The 25890-nt window shown below is 42.0% G+C and overlaps 1 protein-coding gene across 4 annotated transcripts; it reads right to left on the bottom strand.

Annotated features, from left to right (window-relative positions):
- Positions 1 to 544: 544 nt before the first annotated feature.
- On the bottom strand, positions 545 to 23947 carry tdrd9 (tudor domain containing 9). 4 transcript variants are annotated; one of them, XM_060925133.1, is made up of 33 exons: positions 23883 to 23947; positions 23443 to 23664; positions 21532 to 21654; positions 21371 to 21451; positions 21132 to 21296; positions 20846 to 20949; positions 19111 to 19230; positions 18638 to 18722; positions 18454 to 18511; positions 17218 to 17322; positions 17007 to 17104; positions 16699 to 16830; positions 15855 to 16014; positions 15328 to 15391; positions 15170 to 15233; positions 11037 to 11081; positions 10658 to 10711; positions 10422 to 10538; positions 10006 to 10113; positions 9822 to 9922; positions 6909 to 7082; positions 6539 to 6650; positions 5465 to 5683; positions 3662 to 3751; positions 2654 to 2911; positions 2305 to 2472; positions 2155 to 2225; positions 1973 to 2082; positions 1677 to 1773; positions 1442 to 1580; positions 1167 to 1285; positions 951 to 1023; positions 545 to 797 (listed from the first exon to the last, which is right to left on the bottom strand). In XM_060925133.1, the coding sequence occupies exons 1-33, from the start codon at positions 23898 to 23900 to the stop codon at positions 699 to 701; spliced, it is 3753 nt and encodes a 1250-aa protein (XP_060781116.1). In that variant the 5' UTR covers positions 23901 to 23947; the 3' UTR covers positions 545 to 698. The 4 variants fall into 4 exon arrangements, with proteins under 4 accessions (XP_060781116.1, XP_060781117.1, XP_060781119.1 ...); XM_060925134.1 differs by lacking the exon at positions 6909 to 7082; XM_060925136.1 differs by lacking the exons at positions 545 to 797; positions 951 to 1023; positions 1167 to 1285; positions 1442 to 1580; positions 1677 to 1773 and having other exon boundaries at positions 1997 to 2077.
- Positions 23948 to 25890: the final 1943 nt, after the last annotated feature.

Below are 25890 nucleotides of genomic sequence, written 5' to 3'. Positions count from 1 at the left end.
AAATACATGCATGTATTTTTGTGATAAATTCATATTATACTGAGCGTATTTCCCACATTAATAAATATAAAGTACTCTGCGTCTGCTGCATCTTTCGGGGTTTTTTTAATCAAGGCTGAATACTTTATTCTTTGCCGCTACCTTTTATTAAATCAAATTTGAGGCTTTTGATTTGGTTTCTTTCAGCACGACTGCAATGCATGATGGGATATATTGCTTGGTTAGTGCCCATCGGTTGTACACTACTTTTTGTGATACATTGTGGGATACTTTGAGTGCACTATATAGGATGCAATAATCCTCACTATCGTTTCGGACAGCACTACAAAAAAAAAAAAAAGTCCCCCCACTATATAGTTAGTAGGGAGAGATTTCAGACACAGGGCAGGCCTCCTTCAACGACTGAGCTTCAAAAAGGCCACACCTACCTACAAGTGTTTTGCATGATACACAGATAGTGCTGCTCGATCAATCAATAAATATTATGTGCTAATTAATAAAACAATGTATTCGTTAAAGGATCAAATGTTTTAGACAGTGGAAATGCAGAACAAACTCAGTTATTTATTGAACATAAAGACTGCCATCTAGTGGACAAGTGCAACAACTGCAGTCCAACAGAAAGAGAAAATAAAGGTGTTCACTGTTGATATTCTACAGCAAAATCGGGAAATAAACATGATTACAACACAAAACTCTCACATGTTCAGCAGAGTTACGGGATGCAGCTGGAATAAAACGCCTTTCATTCTTCTGTCACCCTTCTGCACAACCTCCATCTGCTGGGAGGGGTCAACCTGAAACAAATTATTTAAAATAAATAAAAATTTATATACAGCTTAAAATGCATTTTCATGGAACTCTTTATCCAAGAAGCACACAACCTACACAAAACGTGTGTTCAGTGGAGTGTTAAGTGTATGAGAGAGACAACGTAGTACATTTGTTACCTGGTTCCATTGTTTGGGTTTGTCATAGTAAACAGGCGTGTGGTCCTCTCTGGGGGGAGTTTTACAGAACAGCCTGAAAAAACAGACACAGACACACACAGTCCATAATGATATAGAGTGAAGAATAAATAAATACTCTATTTCACATCCTGCCTCTGAAACAGCACTTCACCGCCCCCTACTGGTCTTCCTGTAGATCAGCACAGTGACCCTCACCTGATGAGTTGGTCTCGCACATCATTTTGCAGCGAATTGATTCTCTCAGGGCCAAGATGGAGGAGACCATTCGGACCCTCACACACCAACCGGTTCATCGTTTCTCTCAGTGCGTTTATCTGGAAAACACACATAATCAGTTAATCCCCTCTGCTCACACCATTGGCTTTTACTGCCAAATTTTCTACTCAGTATAAAAATTTGAATATCTCCATATATGAATACTGGGACGCACCCATGAGTACACACACACACACACACACACACACACACACCTCAGCAATGTCATCAACATCAAACTTCACATCAAAGCTGAGCTCAATGTCATGCTCTGGCAGAATGGCCTCATGGGAGATGGGATTGGAACCCAAACCACACAGAGCTCCAGTAAAGTGGGTTCGCTCCTCATCAGTGCTGCAGGACACACACACACTTTATTTCTAACACAGTTATGAATGACAGGTGTGTACAGCGCATGGAGACAGGCGAGTGTGGTGCAGTGAGGCAGACCGTAGCTCCATGACGGGGCTGAAGAGCATGGTGATGATTGCGGGAAGACCATGGATGTGAGGCATCAGTGTCGTCTCTCTTAGCAAAATATATACACCTACGCACACATTTTTTTCTTCCATTAACTTGTAACAAAATTTAAAATTAAATTTAATTTTATTTGTATAGCAACTGTTAACAATTATCATCATCACAAAGCAGCATGACAAGTATATAAAGGAAGAGGTGCAGATGCACAGACCGGCACAGAAATGGAGAGACACAGATCTGAAGCACTAAGAGAGTCAGGAAGGTACCTGAGGCACTGAGAGAAACAGACCCAGCCACCAGCAGCCTCTCGTGATGGTCGTGTGGATGATCATTCACCAGCAGAGAGTTAATGCTGCTTTTGTCAATAACAACTGACCTTCAAAACACAAACAGCAGCAATTAACCCAGGCCAAATGTGTGTGTGTGTGTGTGTGCGCGCGCGCGTTACCTGAAGTGTGGGGTGCCACTCATGCTGTGGAATGTGACCTTATGAGGAGTGGAAGGACCATGAACTGAAACCTGCAGAGGAATTACAGTGATAACAACAAATGATAAAGTGTTTGTGTATTCTGTCTGTAGAAGGTTGCAGTTGTGGAACCTTGCACTTGGGGGCACTGTGGTTGGATTTAGAAAAGGACAGCAGCAGACGATCAATGAGCCGCTTCTCTTCCTCTTTGCGGTTCTTCCAGGAGCTACTGGTGGAGCTTGGAGTGAACGTTCCATCCTTCAGGTCCTGATACAGAGCCATTAGAACCTCATGGGACTGCTGCGGGGGGGAGGAAACCTAGTAAACACTTAAACTTAGGAATCTTTATTTTATTTAGCAACATGAATAACTTTAAATCTGTACAAGAAAGTATGAAAATCACATGCTTTGTCTTCAGCAGGGGTGGCCAAATCCACAGTTTTAACTGCAAAATGTAATTGGTTCTCTTTTTTGTGGTTACCTTGCTTTCAAAGCTCTCGGTTGCATGTCGGGCATGGCCTTCTTGCACGAGCAAGTCTGCCACGCTGACGTCCCCGGTTTCCATGGAGACATGGAGATGGACGCGCATAACACCATGCAGGATGGAGTACAGTGTGACTATGAGTGAGCGGCCGTGCACGAGCGTGATGAAACGGTTCCGAGCTCGACTGCTCCAAGGGTCACCCAGAATCACTGACTGTGCTGATGGAGCCAAACACGCCACGCTGAACTCCTGAGCCTGAAGGAACGAAAACACACACACACACACACCACTTCTGGTAGACATTATTTTGGATCATGTGTGTGTCATTGGAGATTAAAGTGCCATTCCACCATTGGATGTATTCTTTGGCATAAAATACAATACATTTTATGACATGACTAGACAGAGAAATCTTTTAGCTTCAAAATGATATATCAAACAATTTGACAACGACAAGTATATTAATTTTGCGACCAAAGTCACCTACCCTTTTAATTTCCGCGCGGTAGTGAAAAGTGATGTCATCGGCAGGTTCCCCTTCTTGTGTACCACGTGTCGGTCTATTTTTAGACCAGGAAACCCCCAAAGTGAGAGAGTCATTTCTCCTCGTATATGGGGGCCAAAAAAATTGCGAAAAATTGGAGTTAATCTTTCAGTTAGCTAGATTTATTGGTATTAGCTAGATTTATTGGTATTATTTTTATCGCGTTCTATCCACCATTGCTGATATGTGCCACATCACATGGTACACAAGAAGGGGAACCTGCCGATGACATCACGCGCGGAAATTAAAAGGGTAGGTGACTTTGGTCGCAAAATTAATATACTTGTCAAAAAATTATGTTTGATATATCATTTTGAAGCTAAAAAGATTTCTCTATCTAGTGATACCATTTATATATGTTGTCAAAATATATTGTATTTTATGCCAAAGAATACATCCAATGGTGGAATGGCACTTTAAGTATGTAACTCCAGCCGAAATTCTCGCCATGGAGACAATACCTGAAAGGGCGGAGCTTGCAGATCAGCAGGAAGTTCCCTCAGAGTGTTACATGGCACCTTTGAAGTGTTTCCAAAGTCCACAAAGAACACCTGTACACAAAGTGCACTTTTTTTTAAACCACTCCATTCTCTGATGCAGACACTTTAGGTGTACGTGCATATATACAGTGGTGCTAGAAAGTTTGTGAACCCTTTAGAATTTTCTATATTTCTGCATAAATATGACCTAAAAATCTTGCATCAAATTTTCACACAAGTAGATAGAGAGAACCCAGTTGAACAAATGAGACAAAAATATTATACTTGGTCATTTATTTATTAAGGAAAATGATGCAATATTACATATCTGTGAGTGGCAAAAGTATGTGAACCTCTAGGATTAGCAGTTAATTTGAAGGTGAAATTAGAGTCAGGTGTTTTCAATCAATGGGACGACAATCAGGTGTGAGTGGGCACCCTGTTTTATTTAAAGAACAGGGATCTATCAAAGTCTGATCTTCACAACACATGTTTGTGGAAGTGTATCATGGCACGAACAAAGGAGATTTCTGAGGACCTCAGAAAAAGCATTGTTGATGCTCATCAGGCTGGAAAAGGTTACAAAACCATCTCTAAAGAGTTTGGACTCCACCAATCCACAGTCAGACAGATTGTGTACAAATGGAGGAAATTCAAGACCACTGTTACCCTCCCCAGGAGTGGTCGACCAACAAAGATCACTCCAAGAGCAAGGCGTGTAATAGTTGGTGAGGTCACAAAGGACCCCAGGGGAACTTCTAAGCAACTGAAGGCCTCTCTCACATTGGCTAATGTTAATGTTCATGAGTCCACCATCAGGAGAACACTGAACAACAATGGTGTGCATGGCAGGGTTGCAAGGAGAAAGCCACTGAACAAGCCAGAAGGCTATTGGAAAAATGTTTTGTGGACGGATGAGACCAAAATAGAACTTTTTGGTTTAAATGAGAAGCGTTATGTTTGGAGAAAGGAAAACACTGCATTCCAGCATAAGAACCTTATCCCATCTGTGAAACATGGTGTGTGTGTGTGTGTGTGTGGGGGGGGGGGGGGGGGGGGGGGGGGTAGTAGTATCATGGTTTGGGCCTGTTTTGCTCCATCTGGGCCAGGACGGCTTGCCATCATTGATGGAATTCCGAATTATACCAGCGAATTCTAAAGGAAAATGTCAGGACATCTGTCCATGAACTGAATCTCAAGAGAAGGTGGGTCATGCAGCAAGACAACAACCCTAAGCACACAAGTTGTTCTACCACAGAATGGTTAAAGAAGAATAATGTTTTGGAATGGCCAAGTCAAAGTCCTGACCTTAATCCAGTGGAAATGTTGTGGAAGGACCTGAAGCGAGCAGTTCATGTGAGGAAACCCACCAACATCCCAGAGTTGAAGCTGTTCTGTACGGAGGAACGGGCTAAAATTCCTCCAAGCCGGTGTGCAGGACTGATCAACAGTTACCGCAAACGTTTAGTTGCAGTTATTGCTGCACAAGGGGGTCACACCAGATACTGAAAGCAAAGGTTCACATACTTTTGCCACTCACAGATATGTAATATTGGATCATTTTCCTCAATAAATAAATGGCCAAGTATAATATTTTTGACTCATTTGTTTAACTGGGTTCTCTTTATCTACTTTTAGGACTTGTGTGAAAATCTGATGTTGTTTTAGGTCATATTTATGCAGAAATATAGACAATTCTAAAGGGTTCACAAACTTTCAAGCACCACTGTGTGTGTGTGTGTGTGTGTGTGTGTGTGAGAGAGAGAGAGAGAGTTTTGGGGTTACCTCCACATTACTCTTCATGACGTGCAGTATTTTGGCTCTGTAGTAGCTGCCTGGTTCAGTGTGTGTGTCAGAGAAAGGGGCCAGACACAGAAGGTTTGGATAAAGTGACCCAGGAATTGGGCGGAGCTCCCGTGCATTAACGGCTGCAGTCAGATTCCTCTGTTTCTCCAGACTCACTTCATCAGCCTGGAAACCCCAGAAATGCCCCACTTCAATGACCTACACACAGACATACACAGTGTTAAATAAAACTGACACACACTTATGAAAAGTTTAATGTAGTTTCCATCAGACATTAAAATCCTGTTAGTAGAACAACAACTTTTTTCCATCACATGTTCATTTGTGAAATTCCTCCTTGAAGCAGTGAACACACACACACACACACACCCATCCAGAGCAGTGGGCAGCTGTAGCGCGGACAATGCGTGGGTGGAGCACAGAGGACGGCAGGACAACGTTTGGAGGCAGTAACAGCGTATTTTATTAATAAACTTTTCAGTCTAAAAAGAACTCGCAGCACACAGACACACTCTCAGCCTCCACTCCCGGGTCGCGCTCCCTCTGCTCTCTCTCAGCCTCTTAAAATAGGGAGCGGTTTACTGGGAAAACACACACAAAACACAGGTTAATTACCGTCAGGTGTAGCGAATCTGCCACTCACCTTCCCCGGCTCCACCCTCCTGTCACAGACCGATGCTTGACCACGCCCCCGCTGCCACAGCAGCCATGCTAACGGCACCCGGGGAGCAGTCGGTGGGGTAGGTACCTTGCTCAAGAGCACCTCAACCTAAAGCTGCCCCATGCTAACCTAACCGTACGTCTTTGGACTGCGGGGGAAACCGGAGCGCCTGGAAGGAACCTACACAGACACGGGGAGAACATGCAAACTCCACGCAGAAAGGCCCCCCACTGGCCGCTGGGCTCGAACCCAGAACCTTCTTGCTGAGGTGACAGCGCTAACCACTACACCACCGTGCCACCAGACACACGTCTACAAACCAGAGCTGCGACATTTACAAAAAAAAAAAAAAAGATTTTGTGCAGTGAAGGTGAATGAGGTGGAACAGACACCTCAGTGATGCTGACGATGAAGACACAGTTCGATGGAAGTTTCTCTGGCTCAATGGAGCTGCTCAGAACTCCGACAGGGCTCACACGCTGATACTGACAATCCACATTCACCCTGAGAGAGAGAGACAGAAGACACAATAAAGGAGACACTGAGAGGCAGACCTGTGAAAGAACTGCACTAAAGTACAGAACATCATCTAAACACCACACTGTCTAAAGGTATGTGATCACATGACTACTCCGACTTTAAATGTAACCACTGCAACCTAAGAGGGATTCGATAATTATTTTACAGTATTATTTCGTGCAGTAACACACAGTGCGAGATGGTCAGCTGATGATGCTCTTTATTCGTTTGGTGTGTGTGTACCGTGTGTATCTGAGGTGCGAGACACTCTGCCCCCCTGCCCGAGTCTCCACCTCTTCAGCAGGATGAATGTGGAGATGCAGAGGAAGTCTTTGCTGAGCAAGGAGGAGAGACAGAGAGACTTCTGGGAGAACGCCAGAACCTCTTAGTGACGAGCGGTAGAACTCTACATAAGCCCTGAGACAGGCAGACAAATTACAGGCCCCCTTGGAAAGATTAGTACAAAGGATTGGAAAAAAATAGAATGTAGCATACAAACAGTGTAGCACTGTATACACACTAGTCCAAAGTTTGGACACACCTAATTCAGTGTTTTTTCTTTATTTTTATGAATTAAAAGTCACTTCATGTCTTAAAGTAATGATGGATCTCATTTCTCTTAGTTGTTCGGTTCTTGACAATATGGATTACTACAGTTGTGGTGTGGAATAGGGCTATTTACTGTTTGATCTCAAACGCATTAAGAAGACAAGAAATTCATCCACTAATCACCTTTTAACAAGACACATCTGTTAAGTGAAAAGCATTCCAGGTGACTACCTCATGAAGCTGGTTAAGATAATGCCAATAGTGTGCAAAGTATCAAGGGAAACGCTGGATACACTGAAGGATCGAAAATATCAACCATTTTATTTTTACCACATAATTCCATACATGTTCCAGATGTTATTTCATAGTTTTGATGTCTTGTATACTAGGGATGTTAACCGATGACGTTTGACTGGTGGTTGACCGAATCAACGTCAACCGGTTAATTTTTTTTTGGTTGTCGGTGGAAAAAAAAAAAAAATCAAATCGTTTTGAAGCTGCCGATTTTGGAGCGGAGAACCTGGAATTCTGTGTTGTAAACGCTTGGGCCATGCCATGCGGTGTAAGGATGACAGCTGACAAATCAGAAACACCCCTTCAGTCATGTCCCGCCCTCCTGCCCCAGTTAAAAGACAGCTGACAAATCAGAAACACCCATTCAGTCATGTCCCGCCCCAGTTAAAGACAGCTGACAAATCAGAAACACCCATTCAGTCATGTCCCGCCCTCCCGCCCCAGTTAAAGACAGCTGACAAATCAGAAACACCCATTCAGTCATGTCCCGCCCCAGTTGAACACAGCTGCCACTCGGCGAAAGAAAAAAAAAAAGTGTAGACACAGGCTTTTTAGCTTACAAATTACTATTCTGTTTTTTTTAATTATTATTAGAAGGCACATGGAGTTTAGTCCTGCCTTGGCCAGTGCATTCTGAAAGTATGTTTCGGTCTGTAGCCAACAATGCATGTTATTGCAGATCACATCTCTCCACACAAACTAAAGGCGCAGATGCCGACTTTTTCATGGACTGTAACGGCATTTGCTTATGGAGTAATTTTAATACAGAATTTACTCTGATGAAATTATTCAGACACTCCAACGCCCCCCCCGCTAAAAAAAAAAAATCGGATCTGCACAAACCGTGAAAAAGGCGCGCCGTTTGCATCCCTGTTTAAACTCATAGGTTAACCGACTTTAACCGGCTAAAGAGGCTCGGTGGTCGGTCAAGATTTTTTTTAGTTTTCGCCATCCCTATTGTATACATGTACAGTATTGTGCTACAATGTAGAGAATAGTCACCAGACAGAAAACATTATGAATAGACGCACCGGCTCAAACTGGTACTCTGTGTGTGTGTGTGTGTGTGTGTGTGTTAGTTATATACACACACACGTACACTGCCTGCCCCCCATCCATCCATCCAGACAGATAATCCCTGCACGCTAATCTTTTGTTGGACTGCCTTTAGCTTTGATTACAGTATGCATTCGCTGTGGCATGGTTTCAAATTATTTTCCTCCAGACTTGCATTAATTTCTTGCCAAGATCTTGTCTTGACTACAGGAGAGAGTGGAAACACTAAAATCTTCTCCAGCATCCCAAAGACTTTCAGTGGGGTTCAGGTCAGGGCTCTGTGGTGGTTAACTCATGTGTGAAAATGATTCCTCATGGAATGGAGAAACAGTCTCAGGACCTGCTGTTTCACAGGGTTCTGCTTCTTCAAGAGCCTGTTAACATCTCTCCATGTCATCAGCTGACTTCATTTTATTGCCCCATAACGTTGCGGAGTCTCAACCTGACCAACTGAATTAACCCCAGATCATCACACTGCCTCCAGAGGCTTGTACAGTGGACACTATGCATGATGGGGCATCGCTTCATGGGCTTCCCTTTTTACCCTGACATGACCATCACTCAGGAACAGGGTCAACCTGGACTCATCAGACCACATGACCTTTTTCCGTTGCTCCAGAGTCCAATCTTTATGCTCCTGAGCAAACTGAAGCTTCTTCTCCTGATTAGTTTCACTAACAAGTGGTTTTCTGATGGACACACAGCTGTTTAGTCCCAATCCTGTGAGTTCTCATCCCACTGTGTGTGGAAATTCTTAATTTCGCTGTTGAACTTCACCATGAATTCTACTGTCGAGATTTTAATGATTCAACTTCCAGTGTGTAAATGATCTCTGATCACGCTCAGTCAAGATTTTGTTTTTCAGACCACGTTTCTTCCATGAAGTTGATGGATCATCGCTATCCTTCCAGATTTTAATAAGGTGTTGGACAGTTCTTAACCCAATTCCAGTCATTCCAGCTCGAATCTCCTTAGTTGCTTTCTTTGCAGGCCAATAATATGACCTTCTGAAACCTAGTAACATCTTTTCCTCAACTGCAGAATAAATCTTCCAACATGGTTGTGTAAGAAATGAGAAGCTACTCACTGTAACAGTTAGGGCTCAAAGAATTTTTGCATCTGAAACATGGTAATCATGACCGTAATCATCCAGTTAAAGGCTCTGAAGTCTTTGGTTATTTGAACCCAATTGGTGACTTTTTTGGCCAGGCAGTAGATAAAAATCACAGTAAAACACCACAACACACAGTAGTATACCTGGAGCCGTCAAAGGCGATGGATTTGACCTGACCACACTGCCTGAAGAGAGACTGGAGCTGTTTATAATAGAGGAATGCAAATGGAGGGAGATTACGCACCTAAGAGAGAGAGAGAAATAAAGATGTTTATTATTCTTATTAGTAATATTAATCCCCTGGATAAATGGAAGCTGACCAAGTACCATTACGGTGGTCCTGGGGTCATTTCCAGAGAGTTCCTTGGAGGTGAGCTCCTCGTCCACAGTTCCCTGGAGGAAGTAGTTTGGATAAAATGCGCCTGCAATTGCCACCTGAACAACAAAATAATAATTATAATAACTTAACAAGAATAAGCTGCACTTTTTTGGACTTTATCATCATGGTGATGTGGAGTGATTTTCAACTCTCTCCATTTATGATTTTATTTTTGCTATTATTTTGTTAGCTTGTGCTTTTAGGGCTGTGAATTAACACAATATACAAGTTAATCTAAACAAGAAAAATCCTTTGGAATACAAATATGATATTCAACTAGGCCTGGGGTGTGTGTGTGGGGGGGGGGGGGGGGGGGGATGCACACACACATTACATGCAGTATGAATGTGCATATATATGTTACCTGCAGTATGAATTTCTGTGTGCGTGCACTGGTGTAGTCTGATGGAGAGGAAGTTTCGCTGATGTGCATGTTGAACTGTGACACTCGATTCTTCAGATCCTCAAACAACTGTGCCACCTGTTTTACACACACACACACACACACACACACACACACACACACACACACACACACAAGAAATGATAGTTACGGAGCTGTGCCAATAAGTGTGTGTATGTGCATGAGAGCAACTCAACCTCTCGTATCCGTTTGATCTGAATGCAGTTTTCTTTGCCCCACTCCAGCTCATCCTGAAACACACACACACACAAACACACCAGAAAAACACAAAATATCAATTCCACAGTAACTGCCTTATTTATAACTGAACATGTTATAATTCAACATAACCATCATCTCCTGGCTCTCGTCCCTCCCATACACTGTATACCCGTTTCATCCATTTCCTTTTTCGTCAGTGCTTACTTCTCTTATTCGCTTTGTTCTCTCTCTCTGACCACTTTAGATCTGGCCCAATCTTTGTGTGTGTGTACTCTATCTACCTGTACAATACAGACCTGACCAACTAGCACGTGGATATTTGTAGAGTGCACACACACAAAGACAACCACTCACCTTTGGACATCGAAGCTCTCCATTAGCTCTGGATGTGTACCAGGCCTATAACACACACACACACACACACACACACACACACACACACACACACACACACACACACACTTGGCTGCAGACAAATTGTAAGGAAAGCATAAGGGACCTTATCAATGGAGCAGAATGTGAGAGTAGGGTGTATTAGGATACAGCTGAATTTCTGTGTATACTGAAATCACAACCAAATACTAGATTGTAAATTGGGACACAGCCAAATTTCAGACCGGGGGGGAACAATACCTCAACCCCCACATGCATTGTGGATGTATGTAGCTGAATTCAAGGTTGCCTGGGTCATAGCTACAGAGCCTAATCTAGGAATTTGAAAATAGGGGACAGATCCCTCACTAGTTGTAGAAACAGGGGACAGAAAATATTAACATGGGTAAAAATATCCCTCATTTGTTCCAGTTAGTGGGGACAGAAAAATAAGTAATACATTGGTTGATATTGTCAAGAGTACATCTATAAACAGAACAGTTTTATTAATCTTTACTTTTAGAATATCATTAACATAATACTAAATTGAACTTTCAACAAGAAAAATTAAACAAATTACTCAAAGAAAAAAAACTAGCAATCATGTAGAATGTGTAAGATTACCAGGACTACAAAAATGCAGAAAAATAGGCTTTACTTATCCAAATGCACCTGTTGGTTCAAAAGTTAAAGTGCAGAGAACCTCACAGCACAACATGAAGTTACCTTAAAATATAATATAAATGCCTCAGCTTTCATGTAAGAAAAAAAAACTATTAATACTAGTACTGTGTGCAGGCAGTCTCTCCTGAAGACTAAATTAAACAATAATTATAAACTAATAAAATAAACGGCTCAGGCTTCATAGAAGAAAAAAAACAATTTGAACAGAATCTCACAGTATGATGCTGAAGCTGCCGAAACAATGGAAAATAAAATACCATTTTGGCAAAAATGTTGGCATCCATTAATTTCTTGTATTAAGTTAAAAAAAAAATAAGTGTGCACAGTCCTTCACTGTAAACATAACACACTTTAAGTAACAGAATCTAAGCCTATTCATGCAATGTTGCCAGATACTACTGACGTTTTCCAGCCTAAATATGTTCAAAACCCGCCAAAATGCACTTGAAACCGCCCCATCTGGCAACACTGACTCGCACATGCTGCTTCTCTTGAACGTATACACGGAAGTAAGGCGGAAGGTAGTTTGTCGACGTCACCACAAGACAAGCCAACGATTGGTCAAATTTGCGAGAAAGTTGCAGTGATTGGAGAGAATTGCAACACCGCCCTGAATTCACAGGGATTGGGTGAATTTGTGTTGATGTTGCAAATCGCGAAATCCTGGAGGCTCTGAATGTTATGTTTGGATGAGACAGAACGATATGCCATGTGCTTTTGGGCATTTTTAAAACACTTCACACGATTGGTTGAGATACACTGTCTTCCGGTTCAATGATATAATAGTTCACAAAACTGTTTTACCCGCTAAATAAACCATTCGGAATACTTCGGTCCTTTCCGATATTTTCCGATTGGTGTGTAAACAACGTTGTATTTACCGCAGTGCTTGCTAGCTGGTGCTGACAAAGTGATGCGTACAAGATTCAGTAAAATGCGACTACACGCTCTCTACTTCAGGGATGTGATTTGGGGCTGGTGAAATTATCTGAAAATTCTAGCCAGGGGTCTGGGGGCTCCAGGCTCCCAGCTGGTCCAGGGCAGCGCCCTGGTGGTGGGACAGGGGGCGGGCGAAGCCCCCCGAAGCTCCTGGGTTCTGGGGTTTTCTGACTTAAAAATTGTACTAAAATGGCAAGCAAACACACAAGAGAAAAAAAAAAAAAAAAACAACTTGTCATGATTTACAAATTCAAGCCAATTTAATGGTCAACACCCAACTCTGAGCCCCTATAGTAAATTCAGTGATTCTTAACTGACAAAAAGCCAAAACATGAAACCTAAAAATGTCATTCTAAATCATCTGCATTAGAATAAATAGAAAATTGTATAAGGAAAAACAAAATTTATACTTTCAATTACTGTAGAAGTTGAACATACCTAAATGTGCCTTTTCAAACAAACATGATGCAACATAAGAATTCATCCACCATTATTTATTAAACTCTATTGCTCCTGGTAGTCTCCCGGTTTGCTTCTTATGTATGGCAACTTCTAATATTTGATTAAGTTACTGCACACCCCGTTTAGACAGGGTAACAGGACTGACACAAAAAAAAAAAAAAAGTCATGCATAGACTACTTACCAAAACTGAAATTTTTAAGTAAATATTCTCAGATTCAGTTCATTCTGCCATCCATATAAAAGGTGAGAATATGTAGATCCTTGGCAACAAATAATTTCAATAATAGCTTTTGGGAGCATTTATTTTTGTTATGTGATTAATCACAGTAACAGAACTGACACAAACCTCTGAGACAGGTACAAAAATTAACAAAACATCAAAAAATATCTTTTCTTAATGGCATTTTCAATTTGTGACGACATATGTCCATTGTGGTTTCCACAGTCTTGTCGTTGAACATGAAAAAGTTTCAATTCCACCTTTGTCTAACATTAAGAATCATGTCTGAAAAAAAAAGTCTTTCAGTGGGACAGCCATTTTTGCTCATTTTCGACCCTAAAATTTGCTCCAAAATAAACAATTTATGAACCAAAGTAGTCAAATTTTGAAATGCAAGGTAGAACTGAATGTTTTATCATATGAGACCATAAAAAAGTTTTAGAAATCTCAAAATGTAAACAAAACACGTCCGGACAAAAAAAAAATATGTTTTCTGTGAAATTGACTCATATACAGAACTGTACAGTGTTCACTCACTTGAGGATTTTCATATGCAAGAATAAAAATCACTTTCACTAAACATTCACAAAAAATGTGTTTGCAATTAATTGGGCTCCACTTTTTTTTATCATTTCAACCGCGCATCAGACCCTCGGCCAACTGAAAATGTCTTTCATGCACTCTTCTCCCTCATGAGAATTTTGAAAAGTTGGTAAGTATGTATTATTTGCACTAACATTTTAATATTGAATAAACAAATCAAAATTGTGTATAATTACCTTACATCCACGCTGTGGGAAAAGTTTTGAGCGAAAATTAAAACTAATTTCGAGTGAAAAAGGTGAAATAATCTGTGATGAAGTTGGCAGAGACTCTGAGGTAAAGTGAGAGGAGGCGGGAGGGGTCCAGCATCACTCCCGCCTCACAGACTCACTTTCCCGGGTTAAACTCCCACCACTCCCCCGCTCTCTACACCACTCCCCCTCTCTCTAGCTTTTGCTTTGTTTTCACTGAGTAACCATTTTGATTTGTAAACTAGAGCCGTGATTTAAACTGCTGTTTCTTCGGACGCAACTAAAACAAACTGAAATAAAAAACGCCCCTTCTTTTCCCCTCAGAAGGTTTAGCCTCCGATGCCAACCTTTTCACCACAGCTTTCATAGCGTGCGCATGCGCATCCAGGAAGCAACAGATGGCGCGAGGCCCCGTTGCCACGGCAACCTTCGTCACCCCGCGAAAACATACCCAACTGTCGCACGTGCAGTGACACCATCACCACTCGCAGGTTTATTATGGGGAAATCACGGAGGCCGCCATCTTTCAACTCTTTGTTTGAAGCGAGCTTACGTACAGCTATCTAACAAGTGCGTTCATTGGTTGTTACAGAGCGATGGGCCAATCATGTACCTCGTTTCATCTCAATGACGGAATTACTGAAAGTCGGAACAAATAGGATATGAATGCGGATTTTTGAGCGAAAAATCGGAAAAACATTTTTCAAATTTTGAGGTGAAAAAAGCGGAATTCTGCGAATTCGCAGAAAAATCACATCCCTGCTACTTATAAATGAGCGACAAAATGAATAGATACACGATATCACTCTCGCGCCCAAAAAGTGGATGTGCGACAGACAGATAAAAAACGTGCATTATGCGCCCTAGATTAGGCTCTGTAGCTATACACAAAAAGAGAGCAAACGGGGACATATCCAAACCTCCTTGCTGCATATTTGAGACATGGCTGAACTGATCTGTGCACTGGAACACAAACTCGAGTAAATACAATCCATGGAAAAAAAAAAAATCGTACCTTGAAGGCATGAACAAAGGCAATGGGGTCGCTGTGCACTCCCTGAGCAAATGACAGCTTACTCCTGACAGACCCCCCCACACACACAAAAGCAGAATTAGAGAAACACAACACTACTACATGGAAAAATGCACTTAAAGAAACACAGTTCAACTCACCGGTAACCTGGAAGCTGCTGTAGGGATGGCATTGCAAAAAAACTCTTCAGAGAGAGAGAAGCAGCTGAGAGAGAATGATGTGTAGACCAATTAAAATGCTTTCATAAAGCTGCAAGTTTTTCTATATTTAGTGTTTCTCACTTTATTGGAGCCACTCTTCTGAACACATTGTGATTTTTGAACTCAGTATAATAATTAATCCAATCCCAGACCAATTATTTCACCTGCTCTGGAATTTAAAGCTTGTTTTACAGCCCTCAGTGTGTTTAATTTTATTTAGGTTATCCCAAATGAATAATTTCACTTTAAGGATGCCAATAATTTAAAAAACAAACGAATGAATGAAAAAGTTCTTCTGAAAATAATTTTTTGAGAAAACATACGTTTGATATTATGAAATGAAACTTTTTAATGTGTGTAATGTTTATTTTCTACAATTCTCCCCCCGGACCATTTATCTTGAGTGCCAATAATTAGAGTTCACCGTGTATTGAATTACGTTAAAAACTACCCCACACACAGCTTACCAATGATGATACACTCCTCCAGGCAGCCAAAGATGTGTCCGAGGATGATGAGCTTCCCGAAGTACAGGTCCACAGGGAGGTGAGCGAGAACTCGACCCAGAAAAGTCAAATCACCATCAAACCGCTTGATACTGCTGCTACACACTGAGAGAGCACCCATCTGAGAGAACACACACACACACACACATACACACACACACACAGAGCATGGGTTATAAAATAATTTGTGATGACATCATGGGGGGACACGCAGTAGCTCATACAGCTGTACCATGAGAAAGCAGACTCGTTTATAATTAACCGAGCTGCTCTTTATGAGAACAATTCAAACAAACAAAACAATCAGAATCAAAATCCACTGAAAACTCCGGGAGAAGCAATTTTTGTGAATTGCGGACGGACGGACGGACAGTGAGCACTGTGTGATGGCAATAGCTCATCAGCCTATGGCTGTGTAAGTGAATTTAAAAAAACAAAATATAAAAAAAATAAAACCCACAGCAATTATATACTTTGTCTCATCATAACATGAGCATTTAGCATAAGATATTAGCATTCTACTGAACTTAATACACTTTACTAAAACTGGCCAGAGGACACAGCAATGTGAACGCCATGCTCCAGATGTGAACTTCTCTTGACTGAGGTTGGCTTCATTACACACAAATTATGGTTATATCATTTACACAGACTCCCTGAGAGCAGCCATTTCGCAGGGTTAATGCCAATGCAGTGCATTGTGGGTAACACACACACTTCCTCTAAACACATTGTCCAGAGCGTTGTTGTGTTTGGGACAAGCTACTTAATGTGTAGGTCAGATGAAGGTGACTTAACCCCTGACCTCTTTGAGCTGCAGGATGGTCCTCTCAATGTCGTCCAGGTTTGGGGGGGTGAGTGCCGTGGAGAGTAGAGAGCGTGGATCGCCCATATCCAGCAACTTCACCTTTAACAGGGTATTGGCTAAAGGAGAATGCTGTACACACACACACACACACACACACACACACACACTGTACTAAGAACAAACCATTCAAAAGAGAACGAGACTGGGCTGAGAATCATATCTGCTCAGGAGTGAGGCCTTATCCACATTGAGGGGTGGCAATACTTTGTGCAGCAGGAACCATGACCTGAGAGTGTGGTTCTCACCAGCATCTCGGGAATGGTGTACTCTGGAATCTCATTGTCCCAGAAAGTTCTAGTGACTAAGCGATAACAAAAGCCTTTTGACACGCGACCCGCTCGACCTAAAAGGGGGCGAGAGGGAGAGAGATGGAGACATTGAAAGAGAGGTGCGAGTCTGTCTCAGGAGTAAGTTTTGTTGAAAAAAATAGAATGCAATAAATAATGTGAATTTCACCTCGCCGCTGGTTACAGTTGGTCTTGGATGCCCAGGTGAGCTGGAGAGACTGGTAGTTCGTCTCTTTGTCACATACCAGGTGACGCACCAAGCAAAAGTCAATCACTGTCACACATGCAAACACACACAAAGTCCACTAGTAGGCATGTCCTAATTCAAGTATAGTTTCAATAGTAGTGTCCAGTTCACCTTTTACAAGCATAAAACATCATATACCCCCCAACCAGCACACACACACACACACGGGCTGAACGATATGGACAAAATTTCATATCTCGATATCGATACGATATGACTACAGGTCCGGTGAAAAAACAAGCATTTTTCAGAAAAAGAAAAACATAATACAAAAAAAAATGTGAAAAGTGCAGTTTTATTTTTAAGAACTCACTGCCAGTCATCAACATAAATTATAATTACATAAATTATTTATAACGCTTGTCCAGCATCCGAACCATTTTTTTAAAGCCCTCTTTCGAGACTGTGTACACAGGTACCATGTCTTTTGCAATGTGGTATGTTGTAGCGTCTGTAATTTCTTTATGTCTGGTGGGTGTCGACTCGTACGGTGTAACGCTACTGAACGCATCAGCAATCAAACTTTGCTTTGGCTTATTTTGGGATGACTGAGAAGTCCCCGGTGTTTCTCTCATTCTCATACACTCTCCGTGCAGCACGCGATGGTGGTGTTTCAGGTGGTGAAACATGTTTGTTGTGCTACCTGCTTCGTCGCAATTTTTGCTAAGCACGACCCGCACAACACCTCACTCTGGTTAACATCGGCCTTTTCTAATCCAAAATGCCTCCAAATAATGGAGGAGGATTTATGTTTTGGCACCAAGTCAGATTCTGCACCGCCACCGGCCGCATTATCTTCCGCACTCATTTTCTTTCTTTCTTTTTAATTTCCCCGCTGTGTCTGTAGTGCGCGCGCATCGGTCTCCGTCTCCCTCACATGTTTGTCATTGGTTGGCTTCAGCTGTCGATCCACAGCAAGCATGAAATAAGGTTTGTGGTTGGCTGGCCTTAGCGGTGCATTCAAGGGCAATCATGTAAGTGATGTTTGTTGTGACTGCCAGAGCTGTACATGCAGGGCGAGCGCGGGGAGGGGAAATCTATATCATCTATATCATTGCTTTTTCGATATTAATATCTTGAATGTTCATATCTATAGATACGATAAATCGTTCAGCCCTAACACACACACACACGAGAGAGAGAGAGAGACACACACACCATATTTGACATCAGGCACTGTGACTGAACTCTCCGCAATGTTGGTGGACAGGATAATCTGTCAAAAGCATCACATGCACACAGCCAGTTTAAATAGGCAACTATTTTTTGCGTTGTATTTTAAAAAAAAAAAAGAGAATTGTACAAGACGGAGAGCGAGCATGAGTTTGTGTGCGCGCATTACCTTCCTATACCCAGGTGCAGGTACCAAAAACACCCCATTCTGCTCCTCGAGAGTCACAGTGGAGTGGAGAGGGTACACCTGCAACCTGACACACACACACACACACACACACACACACACACACACACACACACAGAGAGAGAGACTACATCCAAAACTGAAAAATAATTTGCTAAATACTTCTCATCCAAAAGATAAATCAGGATCTCCTCTATTTCTCCTTTTAACCTGGATTAACAATTCAAAATTAAATGTGAGAACATTAGATTCAATATGTTTACATTATTAAATGTCATCATTCTGGATGAATAACTGCATATAATTGTCAAGGAATAAAAGAAAATAATGCACAAAAAAAGCTAAATATGATTGGTCTGGATAAATCTAGTAACACAAAGACTGAATTATTAAATTATTGTATATTTATAATTCTTTATTAATCTGAGTCAGAGTAAATTATCTGATTTGCTGACCTTTTACGCACAAGTTTAGCAAGGGCTTCTTGCATGTACTGAATCTCAGCGAGTCCAGGCAGAAAGACCAAAACACTGCCTCTCTCTGGGAGAGATGGACCACCATCCTGCTCCAAACGACTGTCCAACACACACACACACACACACACACACACACACGGTGTACTTTGAGAGTGAAATTAAGAGGGTTCAATCTTTGAAGAACTTTGTGCTTTAGTAACGGAATCATAAACACACAGGCTGCATCAATATGAATGGTTATTTTAGCCAAAAATAGATCCATTTCAAATTTAAACTTGATTAATGACGGCCACTTCAACTTGAGGAGTTAACATTACAAATTGCCTAATGTTATATGAAGAGCCAACTTGCTCCTCAGAGGCTGAAAGTTTTCATGTTATCAGAAAATGTGCGTGACAATCTTGCATGCTTGCTGCCGCACTGGCCGCAGCAAAGACCTTCACAAAGAATCGGATGCAATCATGTTTTGAAGGATGAAAATACACTAATGGATGTGTTAACAGTATCAACGTTAAATTTTCTGATATGGCGGGACAAATGAGACTAGGGTGAGATGCCATACTTTTGGTAAATTAATGGGACAGACTGATGTATACCAAATTTCATGATCATCAAATTTTACTTTCACACTGAAGCTTTTGAAAATGGCGGGAAAACGTAGGGGAAGGGGTGTGTGATTTGTGAGCTTTCAAGGAATTTTTGATCTAACCCACAGGGGTCCTGACATACAAGCAGCAAGAAGACAGAATCATCTCTATCCCCCACCCTATAGACCAACCGTCAAGATATTATTTCACATTTTTCAAGTTCTGCTGCAGGAAACCAACCCGACCTCTTTACACTGACCTCAGCAGCCCATGGCATAATAAACCCACCAGACCTTCAGTCCAGGTGAGCTAAAAAGTTAAATTTCTCTTAGCATCAAAAGACACATATACATGACTTAATCAACACATACTCACTTTCAAGACCAAACCACTCAGTTTTCAAGTTCTGCTCCGGAAACAAAACCGACCCCTAAGACTAACCTGAGAGACTAAGTCTGAAATTGTTTCCATGGAAACATGAAAAATATAAATTTCTTAAATGTCTTAGGATGAAAAGGCACATCTACAGCACCTTGTTAACATGAAAACCAAGTTTCAAATCTGTATCATCAATAGTTTTGGATATATGCTCTGGAAACTAACATCGCTCTTAGAAACGAAGTCAAAATCTATTTTTATGTAAAAATTAAGAATACTTTCTTTAAAAAAGCCAAAATAGCAAAAGGCACCAGTTCACATGTCACTTGATAAAGTTTCATGAAGATATCTTCAGAAGTTTTAAAGATATGGTCCGGAAACGAAAATGTGACCGTACGGACGAATGGACGGAACCCGTTTCTATATCCCCCGCTAAAATTTGTTTGGGCGGGGAATAAAAATGCAAATGCAACCCCTCGAGTCATACAGTGGTAATTCAAATTTTGTGAGATCTCTCCTCTTTCAGAAACCCCAAACAAGAATTTTCATTCGTATCGCACCCTTCACTCACCCAAAGAGCGATATACCAGGTTTGGTGCCTGTATGACTGTTTTTGCTGCCCAGATACTTTTACAAATGGAAACACAATAATGAATAATCCTTCCAAAACAAAAATAGTGTTGCAGCAACTTCCCTGCTTGGAGAAGAGAGACCGATAAATTCTAATGTGGTTTTATATAAAAGCAGACCTTTGTTCTTTCGTCTCCATCTCATCAAATTTTTGGATGAGGCTCACGGCAACGTTATACATCTCCACTGAAATGCAGGGGTCATCAGGGAGGGGTATGTCCATCTGACACACACACACACACACACACACACACACACACACACGTTGAATAAACTAGGACAATAATTTGGAACAATAACTGTTACCTCTACACACAAATACTAGGTGTGATGATAGATCAGTATTGCGGTCTACTGTGATATTATACAGGGACAGTGAAACGATGCACCCAGTCAGTCACTCACTCTGAAGGGAAGGATGGTTTTGAGGTCATCCAAGTAAAATTCCTCGACCATGTACGGTGCTCCCTCCACCTCAAACACATAAGCTGGATTTATCCGATTCCTGATTGGAGTTCCAAAGTATTCCGCAAACTCTGCACAGTTAATTGTAGCTGACATCAGGATCACCTGGGGGGGAGGGGGGGGATGATTACCTGCAGGTTAGATACAGTTAGCCAAGGTGTAGAGGTGTCTGTCTGTACCTTAACGAAGCGCGAGTTGGAGTGTAGCAGTTTTCTGACCACCAATAGAAGAAAGTCCAGCTCTTCTGTCCGCTCATGCACCTGAAACGCACACATCAGACATGCCATTAAGACCACGGTGCGTGCGTGTGCGCACATGTGTGTGCCTGGAGGTGTGTTACCTCGTCTATAAAGATGTGTGTGAACTCAGTGAGGCTCTTGGCTGCCACCAGTTTCTGCAGCAACACTCCTGTGGTCATGTAGATCAGCCGAGTGTGTTCCGTGGCCATCTTCTCCAGCCCCACCTACACACACACACACACACACGGTATTATGAGGTGGGGAGAGCATATGGAGGAAAGTGAACAGAGGTAACCATGGATTAAAGCAAAAAAAAATTATTTGACTGAAAATTTATTGGGGGGGGGGGGGGGGGGGTGTTATGGGTGGATTTCGATGAAATTCTGAGAATGGTTAACTTAGAACTGATAACTTATCAATTAATTAATGGATTAATATATTCAATTTATTGCACTTTCTTTCCATTGCTTCCGTATATTATTTTTTGTGGCAAACCACACAAATGCAAGCGCCTGGAATGTTTAGTCTTTTGCACCATGAACTAAATGGCTTTCCGTTTTCACCCATTTCGTACAGCCAAGCCCACCTCCACTTGTTTTACACCTTTATCGATGGCAGACACATCAGTGCCTTCTTTCATGTAAAGCGCATCCATGCTGCCGAAACCGAAAGCAGAATGACATGCTCCTCTATGCTCGACATCAATATAGAAAAAAGTTTGGATCTTCGCTTAAATTAAAATTATAATTTGACCTTACTTTGTGTTGAATACGACTTCAAAAACAATTCAAGATTTTATTAAGAGAAATATTGTGGCCAACACGAGTGTTAAGTTACCTAAAAGATCGCATGAAGTTGGCTGCTATCTACTTTACGTTCGTTCTCATTTTCCTCCATCATTTCATAGGCCAGAAACAGATGTTTTGACATAATTTAACTTAGTAGGCTATGATTATTATTTAACCGTAGTCTTCTAGACATTTTGACTGTTTGGGGCATTGAACGCTGGTGTATGATTTTCAGGGAATAAAGTTTAGCGCATGTCGGAACATCATTGCGCTCGCAGCCTCCAACTCCTCAAACGTCCTTTAAAATTGTGATATAACGTAGGCTATAAGGCACGGTTCTAACATACCTTACACACTGGCCTAACGAAAATAATAATTGTTGGGGCGTCTGCTGAGTTGTTAGCTATAAATTTAGGTCTAATTACTTCTGATAGTCTGCAAGCATTGCACCGTCGGGTCTTCAAGTCTGGCTGAAGCAGAGGAGCGGGCTTTCCGGGCTTTATTTTTTTCGTTTTTTTTTTTTAACATGCTCTATTTCTATATGTCCAGGTTTGAACTAAGTCATTTTGGCAAGATTTAATTTAATACAAAACAGAAATGGTCAGACACAAGCACGCCAAGCACATGGGAATGTATTTTGCCAATTTTGACAGCGCATGTTTTTTTTAATGCCGCACTGTAGACAGCGAACGTTTAAACATGATCAAACATAGGAAATGAACGACACAAAGCATGGCTCAAAAACAAAAAAGTTAAATAAACCCTGCTGATAGTTGATGGTGTTGCAACACATCAGTGTTATAACCCAATCTCTACCCAACCACCCGTCATTTTAATTCTCCTCGGATCAGCACCGACCTCACATTTGGCCTTGGGAGAGTTCAGCTGACGGAAATCCGTCACACAACGGAAAACTTTAATCCATGGGTAACAGAAAGGAAAAAGGAGAAAAAAAATGAGGGCGTGAATACATAAAGAAGGAATGAGAACAAAAGCAAAATTAGATTGGAAAAGAAAAGCAGCAGAAAAGAGAAACAAATAAGAGGCGGTCAAAGAAAGGAGAGAGAGAGAGAGGGGAGTGTTGTGGAGGATGTAAAACAAAGAGGAGGAAAATGTGACAAGGAGAAAGAAAAAAGGAATTAAAATGCAGAATAAAGGGAGCAGGAAGAAAAGTAGAGGAAGAGAAATAAAAGGAATGTGAGGTGATACTCCGAGTGTGTGTACCTGATACCCCACCAGGCTGCCGAGTGTACACTTGCGCTGTTTGGCAACCCAGCGTGCGATACTGCTGGCTCCGATCTTGCGCGGCTGTGTGACCACCATGCTGCAGGGGGCGCCCTTCTCCGTGTAGTAATCCAGAATGAACTGGGGGAGCTGGGTGGTCTTCCCACTGCCTGTTGCCCCCCGGATTATCACTACAGAGTTGCTCTCAATCAGGGAGATCAGCTAGACAGACAGACACACACACACAGTAAGTGCACTGTCTTCAGGTAACACCCATGCTGCATTCCTTCACGTATGGGTGACGTAACACACGCTGCCGACATTAGTCATCTTGATTATGTTGATATTTTACGAATATTTTCACTGTATTGTACAGACTCTTCCCCCTGATGTGATATTCAGGGCAGTAAATCATATATACTGTAAAATAAATCACTGACCTCATGAAGGCAGCACATTTTTATCAGGAGATGCCTGTGTGTACATGTCTAAGAGTGGGTGAGTGAGAGCGAGAGTGAGACAGAGATCATATACACACACACACACACACACACACACACACCTCCTGCCTGTTCTTGGTGATGGGGAGTGTTGGATACTCATAGCTGGCGAGAGGAAGGGGAGTGACCCTAGTGCCTAGGATTCAAGTTCAAAGGTCAGATGTTTGCATCAAGTACAGAGCTCAAATCATTGTATTAAATCTATTAAGCATTTATTTCATAAATGAGCTTTTATACACAATCAGAAACTGTGTGTTATGAAACGGTGTGACTTCCTGTTACACAGTGATCACAGTTTTGTGTATGAAATCATGTCTCACTGGCAAGGAGGTCTGACTTCCTGTTTCTCCTGACTCCTCCCTCTGATCCATCCTTCTCTGGGCTTCTGTGGCAAAGACTGGACCAAACACACACACAGATTTAAATTAAATTTTTTTTCTCCAGTTGCAGAGTTTACCGAAGGTACTGAAGGTTCGTATAGTGAAGGCTACATCAGGGGGCGGAGCCTTTTCTTACAAAGCCCCACAGTTATGGAACAGCCTTCCAAGTAGTGTTCGGGAATCAGACACAGTCTCAGCGTTTAAGTCTCGACTAAAAACATATCTGTTTAGTCAAGCCTTTTGTTAATGAGGTAAAGGAGTAGATCTGGAGGATCCTCAGACAGTGTGTTTTGGTAAACTGGGATGTATGGATGCTGTCAGTCCCCCACTCACTTGCTCACTCGAGTTTGTTGACGGTCTAGTGCCTGCTGCTTTATGTCCCGGGGCCCCTCATGCCTGTGTTACCTTCTGGCTCTCCCCTTTTAGTTATGATGTCATAGTTAGTTTTGCCGGAGTCCCTGCTTGTACTCAGCGCAAAACGTATACTGTTCCTACTTATTCAGGTGACATTGGGCATACCTAACCACCTGTGTTTTCACTCTTCTCTCCCCCCCCCCAAATCTGTCCCTCTGAGTTACATGTCAATCCTGGGATCGAGATGCTGACCTCTTCTGCTCCTCAGACCTGCCTGATCCATCCTTATGCCCCATGTCTGGTTAGAGTCTCATCACATCGCTCCTGTGGAGGACAGCCCCATATGGACAGCTGAAAAAAAGTCACACTTGGAAGATGCTCTGGACTCTTAAGGGGTGTTCACACGGCAACTTTTACTCCGGTGTAGCACCGGGGCTGCCCCAGTAGAGCGTTCACACGGTACAAAGTTATACTGGTGTAGCCCCTGAAAGCTGCTTAAACCGGTGCAAATCTAACCCTGCTCGGGAGGTGGTTTAAGAAATTTACTCCGGAGTAAATGCTAGTTTGCGGGGCAGCACCGATATAAAATGGGCCGTCTGAACGCTACAGGGGTAGACTCGCTACATGTGAGGAGAGTTGATTACATACGGGCATTGCATAATTTGCATCCTGGTATTTTGCGCTTCCAAAATGCCGAATATCAACAACAACAGAACTACGTGTCTTCCAGTGTTGCCAGATTGGGCAGTTTTAAGTGCATTTTGGCGGATTTGAACATATTTTGGGATGGAAAACATCAGCAATATCTGGCAACACTGGTGTCTTCATCCACGTTGTTTTCCCGGCGCTTGGTGATGCCATGACAACCGGGAAAAGGAAGTACATTTTCACGCATGCGCATATTTAATTTCCACATTATTACTATCGCAAATGATAGTAATAATGATAGGAAATGATAGTAATAAAAGGAAATTATATCAAAACTTTATTACTATCAAAGGAAATGATAGTAATAAAGTTTTTGCTACTATTGCACGGTCGCAGAAACTGCCGTGTGACCGCAAGTGGGGCTGCACCGGTGCTAACACGCTTCTCTCTAGTAAGCAGGGTTGTGACGTGTGAACGCTGCGCAAAATTTACACCGGTGTAAGATATATCGCAACAAAATACATCGGTGCAGCATCGATGCAAATACGTGCCGTGTGAACACCCTA

Source organism: Neoarius graeffei, chromosome 7 (genome assembly GCF_027579695.1).
Source record: "Neoarius graeffei isolate fNeoGra1 chromosome 7, fNeoGra1.pri, whole genome shotgun sequence".
Classification (NCBI taxonomy): domain Eukaryota; kingdom Metazoa; phylum Chordata; class Actinopteri; order Siluriformes; family Ariidae; genus Neoarius; species Neoarius graeffei.
The sequence above is the reverse complement of the archived record's forward strand: the minus strand, read 5'-3'. Positions and strand labels throughout refer to the sequence as shown.

Coding starts and splice junctions, on each gene's coding strand:
- tdrd9 (XM_060925133.1), bottom strand. Junction 16,015..16,698: donor CCATCCTGCAGCTCAAAGAG/GTCAGGGGTTAA, acceptor GTGTTCTCTCAG/ATGGGTGCTCTCTCAGTGTG. Junction 1,286..1,441: donor ATGTTGATGACATTGCTGAG/GTGTGTGTGTGT, acceptor TGTGTTTTCCAG/ATAAACGCACTGAGAGAAAC.